This window comes from Meriones unguiculatus, chromosome 10 (assembly GCF_030254825.1).
Source record: "Meriones unguiculatus strain TT.TT164.6M chromosome 10, Bangor_MerUng_6.1, whole genome shotgun sequence".
Taxonomy (NCBI): domain Eukaryota; kingdom Metazoa; phylum Chordata; class Mammalia; order Rodentia; family Muridae; genus Meriones; species Meriones unguiculatus.
In genome coordinates, this window is record NC_083358.1 from 105,095,947 (window position 1) to 105,108,792 (window position 12,846).

The window sequence follows — 12,846 nt, forward strand, 5'->3', positions numbered from 1 at the left end:
AATATTCAGATATGTAGAAATAACTAAAGAGCAAATAATCCAACCAAATGGGTAAGTGAATAGTACAAACTTTCCAAATGAAGAAATACAATGTCCAATAAAAACATTAAAAAATCTTCAACATCCTTAGCCACCAGAAAAGTGCAAATAAGTGCAAATAAAAACTATACTGAACTTCCATCTTGCCCTAACCAGATGGCTATCATCAAGAAAATGAAAAATGACATCATTGGATGTAGGATGAAAAGAACCTTTATACATTGGTGAATGCATTCAAATTCAATCCCAGATGTAGCTCTCCCTCCCCTCTACACACACACACACACACACACACACACACACAAACCAGGTTAACTAATAGTCTTTCTTATACCCATTTTTCATCAGAATAAGAAACCATGTTTAGAACCAAGTGAACAGACTATGTAAAATTATGTGATCAAGGTTGGGTTTCTTCGTTTGCTTGGTGACCGCTCATCCCAGTTTTTTCATAGTCACCGCCCTTTGCTTAGGTCAATGAACAAAGTACTGTACCTGTGGCCCTCTGCAAAGGCAGGAAAATAGGGTCACATAAGAGCTGTTAAGACAGCTGCATTTGTAATATTCCATTGTGTAGATGTACCATAATTTCTGTATCCATTCTTCAGTTGAGGGGCATCTGGGTTGTTTCCAGGTTCTGGCTATTACAAATAAAGCTGCTACAAACATGGTTGTTGAGCAAATGTCTTTATTGTGTACTTGAGCATATCTTAGATATATGCCTAGGAGTGGTATAGCTGGATCTTGAGGAAGCACTATTCCTAGTTGTCTGAGAAAGCGCCAGACTGATTTCTAGAAGTTTACATTCCCACCAGCAGTGGAGGAGGGTTCCCCTTTCTCCGTAACCTCTCCAGCATGTGTTGTCACTTGAACTTTTGATCTTAGCCATTCTGATGGGTGTGTGGTAAAATCTCAGGGTCGTTTTGATTTGCATTTCCCTGATGACTAAGGACATTGAGCATTTCTTTAAGACGTAACCCATGACAGTTCAGTGTCCAAGTGGGCTCCATAGTAATTGTAACAGGGGCTGTCTCTGACATGAACTGATTGGTCTGCCCTTTGATCACCTTCCCCTGAGGGGGAAGCAGCCTTACCAGGCCACAGAGGAAGAAAATGCAGCCACTCCTGATAAGACCTGATAGACTAGGATCAGAAGGAAGCAGAGGAAGACCTCCCCTATCAGGGGACTTGGAGAAGGGCATGCATAGAGAAGGGGGAAGGTGGGTGAAGCTGGGAGGGGAGGAGGGAGGTGTTCCTGGGAGATACAAAGTAAATAAAGTGTAATTAATAAAAAAATTTAAAAAAAACAACAAAAAAGAAAGCTGCATTTACCATCACTAGACCAAGAATGACTTCCTAGCTCTGCCTTCCACGACCTTGTGACCTTGGACACATTGCTGTCTTCAGAACTCTCAAGGTCTATGTCTTAGAAGCTGGAATTATCAGCACTCATAAGATTAGTGTTTTCACATGCATATTAAGGACTTTTTACCGGACTTAATCATAGCAAGTGCCTGAAAATGGTCATTATTGTCATGCGCATGATTTGAAAATTTCCCAGTGTTCATTATCAACAAGTGGAACTGTTATGAAAAGACCTATTTTCAATGGTAGGATTTTCTGTGTGAGTTTTTTGCCCTTGCCTCCCTGCCCACCCCAGTTGACACTCACCTATAGATTCTTGCCCAATGAAGGTCAGCACAAGCCCATTGGGGCAAGATACGTTTAGGTTTTGGAAGGTGGGAACATTAAGAGTTTCCTGTAAAACCTCTGGTTCTGGTTCTTCCTGTAAATAAATCTGTACACAAATAAATGTATGTTTATTTTCTAAACGAGACACCTTTATTTTGATCAAGCAAAGATTTGTCAAATAATACAATTTGTGAGTAATTATGTAGACCCTGGGACAGATTCTAATCTAAAAGGATGCAAGAACCCTCACCGTCATCAATCTTATACTTTACTTGCTGACTGGCACATAAACAGTTGTGACAAGAAATAGCAAACATAACGTAAGTATCAAACACAACATTTTTCCTGAGAGAAGAAGATACTAAAGTTAACAGAGGTCATGGTGAAAACATTTCTTGAGCAAATGGACTTAGTTGGGATTTGAATGGTGCCCTTATTTGGATGTGTAGGACATGGGCAACACTAGAGGATGAGTGTTGGTGTACTCCCAAACTCAGACGGTGGAAGTTGATACACAAAATGATGGCATTCAATAGGTCTCTGGGGAAATGATTAAATTCAAAGGGCTTGGCTTTCACGATTGGGAATCGGGTCTTTATAAAAAGGCATTGAATGGAAAGAGTTTAGTCTATGAAGTAAAGGAACACAGAAGGTGTTGTTGACATGAACTTGCTTTCATGAGATACAGAACCTGGTCTGGGACTTCCTAAGAACATTTAATTTCTGTTGTTTGTGAGTTGCTTAGTCTGCGATATTTTGAGATCGTAGGTAAGGGATTAAGGCGGAGTTGAGGAAACCAGCAACCCAACTGATGTGTGTGCAAGTGTGTGTTCTGGTGTGCACTGCTGTGCGTTTGCGAGTAATTAAGAGAAGGAGACCAGGAGTAAAAGGGGGAGGGAGCGGGAGAAGAAGGGAGAGAGTGTGTGAGTGAGAGAGAGAGCAAGAGAGATTGGGAAGAGACACGGGAGAAGATGACACGGGGAAGGAGACGCAGTAGGAGAAACTCTGCAATTTCATTTTAACTTTAAAACATGACACGAAGGCAGGATTGGAAAGCTGCAGCTATGCTCATCTACCTTCTTCTCTTCTTCTTTTTGTTGTTCCTCGTCTTTAAGGGATTCTCTGTGTTTCTCTTTGCCCTTTACTTTTGGTTTGGCTTTGCCCTGGGGAATAGTCACAATGGTGGGAACCACTGTTGGACTCAGAGCTGAGGGGATATTCATCATTGTGTCCAAATTGGGATCTATTAGCTCTAGAAATAGGAAAAGGGACACATAAAAAGATAAATATTCATATTTCATATGCTTGTTAAATGACACATCTCAAAAATTTGTTCAAGTTGGCATTAATTTTTACTGTGTGAAACATGTTTTACCAGTCTGCTATATTCCAGAGAAAACAAAGTGAATATCAGATGGTTCTTAAAATAATTGGAAACACTTAATAGTGTAGTGTGGTTGATATAACTATTATCTCAAGTCATTATCTCACATATCCTTGCATTCCAGTCTGTTATGCACTTTACTAACTTCCTCTTTATTTGAGAAACGGAGCTCATAAAACATCCCGAAAGGCCTAGATTCACAATAGTAAGGCCAGCGCTGAAACAGGAGAACACAAGGACACATTAAACATCCGCTAACACACACACAGGGAAATCCAACAAAGACATAGATTGGTTTTGTCTGAGGTGAGAGCAGTAGCTTTCTTGTAGGCAATCTATTGTCTTTTGGGTTTTAAACTTTTGGAAATTCTAAACAGTTGCCGAGAGGGGAGGAGACCCTCCCCCTCTCTCTTGTGTGTGTGTGTGTGTGTGTGTGTGTGAGAGAGAGAGAGAGAGAGAGAGAGAGAGAGAGAGAGCTTCAGAAGACCCCCTTTATCTTGTCATCTGTTCTCCTGCAGGATTGGTCACTTTGTCCCTCCCCTCTTTTACCCTATATTTCAGTTTTGCAGATGCTTCCAGGTCCCAGGCTGCAGTATGTTCTCAAGGCTGGCCGCCATAATAATAACTCATGGAAGTTAAACAAATGCCCAAGTCTCTCTCTGACTTACTGAATCAGGTTCACAGAGGTAGAGGCCCAGCTATGTAAGCATGTGAAATACTACATGAGACAATCATATACAGTCTGAGCTGTGCATATATCAGATGTTATCAATCTTATTCACAGCTAGGGCTTCAAAGGTCATTTATGTGTTGACTCTACAATGGCCGTGGTAAGCATGTTTCTTCTTTTCAGTTCCAGATCCATATTTCTGCTTTTAGACACCTCCTGGCGTCGGTCTAGAGATATTTCAAATTTTTAAGAAACAAGGTGATTCATGGCAATCTTCAGAAAAGGGACTGCAATAGTCAGGAGGTAAAATGATTGCAATAATCCATACTGGCACATAGTTTTAAAGCTATATGGCATAGGGATTATCTATTGATTTTGCAATGTTTGAAAAAAATACCTACTGTGGTTAATCCCTTTAAAGTTTGTGGGACTCCTTAATGGGTTCTTGGTAAAGTGACATATTATTTGTGGTTTTAAAGGAAATAGCTTCCAGTAGGAGAATTTGTTTCTTGAAAGTAGAGCCCAGAAATCCTCCAATATGTCCGATGAATGGCTCTTTTTTAACAACGTCCTGAAGAACACCGAGGTGCTCTACCAAAACAGGACTCATAAAAATATTATTTTGTAGAAAACCAATAGGACTCCCTGGAAGATCATGCTTTCCTTACACCAAAGTTATAGAATTACTTTCATGGAGTAATGAATCATCAGAATATACATATATGTGTACAAGTTATCATGGAAAAGATTATACAAGTGATAAAGGGGATTTGAAAGTGAAAGCATTGCTATTTGATGTAAAGGAAAAAAATACATACGCGTACACAGACACACACATCCACCATGCCCCTCATCTCTCTATGCTGCAGGGAAAGACACTATGTGAAGCATTAAGTCAGAACAGGTTTGTTTGCCGATAAATATACAAACTGAGGACAGGCAAGGACGGCTCATCACCGGACATTTATTCTGGTGCGTGTACCTCACCTGGCGCCATTCCATTTGATCCGTAGTAACTTATTGAGAGGCAGATGCCATTTTCTAAAGTGGCAGAAAAAGATCCAAACTTGCTGACAATTTCGTTCCCTGCCTCTGTTGTTTCTAAAAAACAAAAATCACATTAAGGATATTTCCATTTTTTCCCTAGACGTGTAAGCAGAATTCAGTGGGAATGCTGGGAATGGGCTTCTTAGCTCTTCTAATACCATCAATTTAAAAATCATTGATTCAGCTCTTACCAAGGACTCAGGGAAGTGAGGCAGAGTTCTGGGGATGGAATGTGAGACTCTTGTTTAAAGGACTTTAGGTCAAAATGAAGAGAGGATATAAACCAGTTAATGGCTTGGCCATATGCTAGTTATTGGTCTAAGGACCATTCGCATGACTTTTCAAATGAAAACCATCAGGTCAGTCCAAGTTTCTTCACATTTAAAAACACTTTCTTAAATCCCCACATTTATAATCCCTTACATTTTCAAACACAATTGAAAATGGTTTTAATCAAGCATAAGCTTTAAAAGAAAAATTGTTAAAATGCACATTCTTGAGGCACATGTAAAAGATCTCAAACTTTCTATTCTGCTCTTTTGTTTCCATTTTATCATCTGCTCCATCATCATATAATAAAAATTGGGACAGTGTTGGTTTAAAATCCTCTAACCAATGAAGAGATTATTTCCTGACCAGAAATTTTTGAATGCTCAGTGGGACAACAACAGAAAAGAATCATGCTTCATGAGAAGAAAAGAAAATAATTCACAATCTGGGAGAAAATGTTTGCCTAAGGCACCCTGAAAAAGGCTGTTACATAAAATATTTGGGAACTCTTAGAGCCCGGCAGTAAGACAACAAGCCAATGAAGAAACAGACCGAAGCCCCTCTACAGACGCCTAACCAAAGAAGACACACAGATGTCTTCATATGAGCATATGAAGAGCAGTTCAATATCATATGTCATCAGGGAAAGGCAAACTAAAACAATGAGTGACACGAGTACCTGCCAGAATGGAGAGAACCTAAACACAGACAGCACTGACGGCTGTGAGGATCAGAATGACAAGGCTGCCGTTCACTGCAGAAAGGCTCATCCTTACGACAGTACTCTGTCTTAGCACATGACCCGGTAGCCACACTCCTTGCTACATACCCATAGCAGTTCAAAGTGCATTTCCACACAGAAACCTATATCCGCATAAGCGGACCACTTCCATCAAGATTTAGCCAAACTTGGAGACAAACAAGGTGCCCTGCAGTCAGAGAGTGGATAGAGTGGCCTACCCAGATAGATAGATGGATAGATAGATAGATAGATAGATAGATAGATAGAGTGGCCTACCCAGATGACCACCTATTCCTTAGTGATGAGAGGAGCCAAATGGGTTGCGAACATTGCTCAGTCATAGAACACCTTCTAGAACATATGAGGCCCTGTCACCGCACACACACACACACACACACACACACACACACACACTCCCTTGTATGCAGACAAAGAATGAAAAAAGGAAGAACTGTTGCACCCTGAAAAGACATGGTGGGAATTTGAGTGTGTAGTATTAAGTGAAAAAAAAAAAAAAAAAAAAAAAAAGCCAAGCAGAACATATTATCAGCAAATGTAAATTATGGAAAACAGAAATATTCGGATTTTTAACTGTATCACGATGGTTTACAAAGTACTTTCTGTGTTTTTAAAAACATGTTCCCCTGTTCAGTATCCAGCAGATAAAAATTAAAGGGAGGCTGGTGATGCTTTCTTAGGAAAATCAAGTTAACAAACAAACAACACCTCAAAGCGCAGGGAAACCGGTTAAACATGAGCAGTTTAGAAAGAAGATGTAAGAGACTGGGAGGCAAAATCTTGCAAACTGTGCATTATGGGGGGTCGGAGGGACGAGGTAGAACAAGTGAAGGAAGGTGTGAAAACATTCCTAAAATCAACTGTTCTTCTTATACAGTCATAACTCATGCCCCTTTGGATAAGAAGCAGTTACGTTTTCCAGGTGGTGTTGCTTTGAGATGCTAGCAGGTTTTCCAGTGTTTGACAGCTGGCCAGCCATTTGCACCTCTTGTCTCTATTCAGGTAATAAACTCATGTCCAAATTTGTGATTTTTTTTTAAACCTTGTCTTTGAAGGCCAAGAAATTGGTGTTCTAACGTAAACTAAGCGAGGAGCGCAGGAAGGAAATCCCTTTGCTTGCACTGAAGGGATCTGTGGGGGTTGGCTCGCGTCTGCACAAACCAAGATGAAGGTCAGACTGGACGCCGCACACAGTGCTGCTGCATCAGCTTGGCTGGCCTGGCTCGTTGCCCTGACTGTGAGAACTGGAACAGGTGCTCCTGTCCGGCGGCGGCAAGATCCACTCACCAGCCAACTGCAGGTGAACTGTGTTCGCACCCACGCTTGGTGTTAGGGAAGATGAACAGAACACAAGCAGGGCAGTGAATGCTCCAGGTGGCACCTGTGAAATCTGCCTGTGTTGAATGCAAGAGCTGCATGGATGTTTCTGTCGGGGGCCTGGTCTGACACATCAGATTACTTACCAGTGCCCATTACCACAAAGGAAAAGGCACTCACCCATTTCCACATTCTTTGGAGTCTTTTCCTTCTCTTCCTCCTCATCTTCCTCCTCCTCCTCCTTCTCCACCACTTCTTTTGAGTGATCCTCTTCCTTTTGCTTTTTCACAATTTCCTTTGGGTCCTTTAGGTGAATTATAAAATTGTGATTATCTTTTTGTACTTTCACTTTGATGAAAGTTGAACCTGAGGAAGAACCATAGGGTGGAGAGCGGGCTGACTGAGGATGCCGTAGATGCGCCTTGACAAAATGCTAATAGAAGGCAGGACAGAATGTGATAGGGACAGATTCAGCAACTCTATACAAGGACATCTAAAGGATGGAAATGATGGACAAGGAGGTCTTTGCTGGCCTTCTGGTCACAGCTCAAACCAAATCACACAGAGAAAATACATCATCTGAAGTAGTGAATATTTATACTCAACTCTGATAAATCAAATCAGCTTATTAGCATCAAACATTTCAACTTTATGTGTATACAGAAATACCTAATGCATATAATTGTAAGTGTGTGAGTCTCTCACATCAGTCTCAAATTCACAATTCTCCTGCCTCAGCCTCATCAGTGCTGAGGTTACAAATGTGTATTACCATACCTGACATCTTTAGAACTGATTGTGGCACTACAATGACAGTCATATATATATATATATATATATATATATATATATCTCATGTTATTTCATCTATGTATGTTCTGGTGTGTTCTATAATTACTATTACTATTCAGGTGATAAACTGTTTTCTAATAACCTATTCTCTCTTAACAGTGCTCTGATTTGTTTCCCCCTCCCTTTTATAACCCTGTTAAATCCAGCCTTTCGTTTTCAACTGTGGTTGTGGTGTCTCTCAAAATTGATAGGATTAAGATGAAAATACTGTATTTGCTATGAACCATCTGAAATTTATACAAACTGTTCACATATGCCTGGTAGGACCTAACATACCAGCGGCAGGTCCCCGAGCACCGTGCCACAGAGCAAGCCAGAACCATGCTACAAATTCAAAGCATATGTTTGCTTTCTGACATGACAGGGCACTGTAATTAATATTATTAACTATTTACTTACTACAGCTGATACTATACCACTGACTTATAATGTGGGGGTATTTAAATATTTTCAACAATTAGGATGCTGCTATCAACAACTTCTGAGTAAATGCTGAGCTAGATGATCCCCTGCAGACTCAGTCATAGTAGATGCACATGAACTCTGGAAACGCAATGCAGTGTAAGCATGTACGCAGTGGGCTGCCACCCGCAGACTCAGGAGCACAGCATCCTGTGATGCTCTGAAGTGCACGGACCTCTCCCAGGACATCAATAGCTCTTACAAATTACCTCGTTCATACGTGGTCTTTTCTACTTCAATCTGCCCGCCATCAGAAGGATACAGATAACAATTTGTCCCTGAGATTTGGATGGGTACGTCTCCCATATTGTATCCTCGGAACTAGAAGAAGAAGCATTTGTTTGCTTTTTGCCATGACAGAGTGTGTTGTAATTAGTATTTATTAACTATTTGCTTATTCCAGTTGGTAGTATACTACTGACTGCTAATTGAGAGCAGTTGATAACAATCAGCTTACTAGAGTTAGCCAACTATGGTTTCCATAAGCTTTTGTTATTGTTGTTAAACAATTATGTCTGTTACTTTATAGATTCAGAAACCCAAATCCATGTTATTATCAATTTTCTTGATTACTAGAGACGGGGTTTTATTCAGCAGCTGAGACTGAACTTAAACTCATGATCACTGGCTTCACTGTTCAGAAGGGTGGGATCACAGCTGCTACTATGCCCAGAATCTTAGGAAATTTCTAGGATATTATAATTTTCAGGATTTAAAAAAATAGTTTACGACAGGGGCTTGAGAAATGGCTCAGCAGTTAAGAGCCCTTGCTACTCTTGCAGAGGACCGAAGTTTATTTGCCAGTGCCCATATACTTGCTAGAACTTCAATTCTAGGGGGAATATGTTGCCCTCTTCTGGCCTCTGTGGGTACTCACACACACATAGATAAATAAGAAGTAAGGCTTTATTTAAAAGTTGTCGGGCATGCCTGTGGTACATCTGTAATCCCAGCACTCGGGGAGGCAGAGGCAGGTAGATCTCTAGGAGTTCCAGGCCAGCCTGGTCTACAAAGTGAGTCCAGGACAGCCAAGGCTACACAGAGAAACCTCATCTTGAATTCCTCTCCCCCGCAAAATAAAACCGAAAAAGTTTGTTATTATTAAGGACAGGAGCTACACAAGGACAAAATATATCAGGGAATGGGAGTCCTCTATGAGGCTGTTTCTCCAACCAAGGGCCATGTATGGATACAACCTAGAACCCCTGCTCGGATGTAGCCCATGGTAGCTCAGTATCCAAGTAGGTTTTCCTAGTAAGGGGATCAGGAACTATTTCTGACATGAACTCAATGACTGGCTCCTTTACCTCCCTCTCCTCCCCAAGGGAGGAAGAGAATTGCTGGGCCACAGAGGAGGTCATCGCAGCCTGAAGATACCTGATAAGCTAGGGTCAGATGGAAGGGGAGGAGGTCCTTCCCTATCAATGGACTTGGAAAGGGACAGGGAGGAGATGAGGGAGAGAGGGTGAGACTGGGAGGGAATGAGGGAGGGGGTTACAGCTGGGATACAAAGTAAATAACCTGTGATGAATATTAAAAAAATTAAAATTAAAAAAACAAAATTGATGCGAGCATTTATAATCAATTCCAAATAAAATCATGCTCCATAATCAAGATAGCATGAGGCAGGATTAAGTTCACTAATTTTAAAGGGAAGTGAAATATTGACATTTGATGTTAAAGGACATTTTTAAACATCAGATGTTGCTGCTCTGGCTGCAGGGAATTCAGATACATCTTAAAACCCTAGAGTGATGGGGCTGGAGTCAGAGCTGCAAATAACAGAACAGAACATTTATCTTCATTTTTTTTCTCTCTCTTTTGCTGTTTTTTCTCATAAATAAACGCCCGAGGGAGAACTAGCAAAGACAGGGCTTAACTGAAGCTTGTGAACCAGAAACATAGCATCAAAGTGCACTCAGCGAATCCAGCCCCTTGAGTTGACCTGCACAGTTGCTTATTTACATGCTTTAATACTTGAAATGTAAGTCTTTGGGTCATACTTCCATCTTTATAGCCCCTAATTAGGAAAAAGGGACCAGAAGCTGTTCCCATTTTGGTGTGTAGCTATGAAGAAGATTCTGGATTCTAGACAGAAATAGAAATTAAAGTCTAGTCCATAGACAGCAGAAAAAAAACAAACAACGAACAAACATCCAAACCCTTGTTTTTCCAAAACTGTTAAAATAGACCAAAGAAAGAATTTTCAAAGTTGGTTTACCGGGTAAACTATCTCGGGCTCCGGAAGCGGGATGGCTTCCTCCATCACTTCCGGCATCTTTACTGGCTCTTCTTTAGCTTTCTCCTTGGAAGAAGATTTTTTCTTCAAAGCCTTATTATCCTCTTTGTCTGCCTTATCCTTTCCTTTCTTTTTAACAACTTCTTTCCCCTTCTTCTCTGCTTTCTTTTCCTCTTTCAGGCGCTCCTCCTCAGCTAACCTCTCTTGTTCTTCCTTCCATGCCTGCAGACATGTCCAACAGCTTAGCAGGGATTTTGAATAAGATCAAACGTGAGTTGCATTTGCATTAATTTTGGAGGAAATTTAGTATGGTGCTTCTAAGTGTTGTCTCTGGCATTTTGAAACACTAAGCCTTATCTTTGATTGTCTCTCACTCCTGAGTTCTATATGCTCACTCCTGTCAGTCTCCTGGGAAAGCTCCCTTCATTTCAGATTCTTCCCCAATTCTTTTGTAATTTACATTGTTAGATATTTGTTGTCTTTAGCCTCGACAACAGCAGCAGCCTCTCCAGTGGCCTGTCTCGTTTCCTTTAATTTTTAATTTATATCCTAAATATACTTGGTCAGCCGAAAAGTTGACTATCCAGAAAAGCATTCCTAGCTCAGGATATTTCAAAATGGATGGACAAATTACATTAAAAAAAAAAAAGTCATGCGTTTACAAGCATGTTGGTGCCTACTTGCAGTTTATTACTTGGGAGGCCGAGGGAGGGGAAATTAAGACAGTGTGGCTATATAGTCTCAAGTAAGACAAGTTCTGAGTTGCTATTAGCTTACCAACAGAAATTACAAAACATGAGGAGCTAAGTCACTTTGAATAAAAATCTGAACAAAAACTTTGCAAGTGTATCTGTGAGATTACAGAGAGGGGGCTGATGAAATAAGAGCCATAAAAGTTTCTACTTGCTTAAATAAACAGAATGAACTATCAAAAGTATAAGCAAGAAAGTAGGAGGTATAAAAATGACAAGGTAAGCTTGACCATCCTCTTGGAACTACAGCACAACTTTTGAAAAAGCAGTATTTGGACAGATGCTGGCTGAGTCATTTCTAGAGTTGATGAGTGACATTGATCCTAGCATTCAGAAAGGTCAATACATCTAAGCAGAAAATAACAGGTGTGTGCTGAACTTGGCTCATATTGATTTCAAGAGTTTACTGATACATTTTTATGAGTTTTATAAGATATTTCCTAAGCAAAGCCACCATCCAAAAAGTCATATAAATGCAACTCAGTATGATGTTCAAAACAAAGGAAATAAGTACTCACAATGTACCCATTTATAATTATTGTGTTAGATTTTATTATTATCTGTGCTGTGTTTCAGAAACAGACTATACAATGGTACACAGAGCCACACTACTCCTTACTCAGTTTTTTACAATGCCACTCTGGCAGCTTGAAATCAGCCATTGTTAGAATATTTACATTACAGACACTAGCAAATGTTGCATCTTGGATAATGATTATTGGTTAGTTGTGCTAAAAAACATCCATGGGTAGAATGTTAGAAACAAGGATTCAACATAAGTGCTTGTAACAGTACAACTAGAGTGAAAATGAGAAAATATTATTTCAACATGCAAATTCTTTCTTCACTCTATCAAATTACTCTTGTTATTGACAAATAAGTGGGACACATGCTTTGTTGTTTCTCTTTAGTCTCATTAACATAAAATGAAAATATTAATCACTATTAATAGTGATTAATATACTTGTAAATTGTAACCATAGGCTATGTAAGGAAATGATAATGTAGCAAAAACCAGTGACAGCATATAGAAGAATTAATTTGCTAAATAGACTTTGCAATGATGATTACTGTAAGATTTGTTATTATTTATAAATTATACACTAAATTTACCATCCACAACACTTACTGGAAAGTTATTTCTGTACATATAGGAACACTTTTATTTTTCTAGAGAGCAACTGCTGAATGATTACCATGCGATCATAGAATGTTTTCAAAGCAGATAAAGAAAAAAGATAAACTGACATCTATGCTATCAGCAAAGATGAGAAAGACTGATGTCTCAAGAGTCCAATGAGAAAACAAAAATCTTAACCAAAAATTGTAGAATTAAAAAGCTATGTGTAATGAATAGGGGCA

General features: G+C 39.8%; 1 protein-coding gene across 1 annotated transcript in view; it reads right to left on the reverse strand.

The window, feature by feature from the left end:
• Window positions 1-12,846, reverse strand: part of Spag17 (sperm associated antigen 17) — a 203,324-nt gene that overhangs the window by 56,557 nt on the left and 133,921 nt on the right. The window contains exons 21-26 of the mRNA XM_060392982.1: window positions 10,715-10,954; window positions 8,703-8,814; window positions 7,360-7,545; window positions 4,773-4,886; window positions 2,808-2,983; window positions 1,711-1,837 (exon numbers count right to left, since the gene is read on the reverse strand). Of these exons, the coding sequence (XP_060248965.1) occupies window positions 1,711-1,837; window positions 2,808-2,983; window positions 4,773-4,886; window positions 7,360-7,545; window positions 8,703-8,814; window positions 10,715-10,954 (955 nt within the window). The remainder of the gene's footprint in view (window positions 1-1,710; window positions 1,838-2,807; window positions 2,984-4,772; window positions 4,887-7,359; window positions 7,546-8,702; window positions 8,815-10,714; window positions 10,955-12,846) is intronic.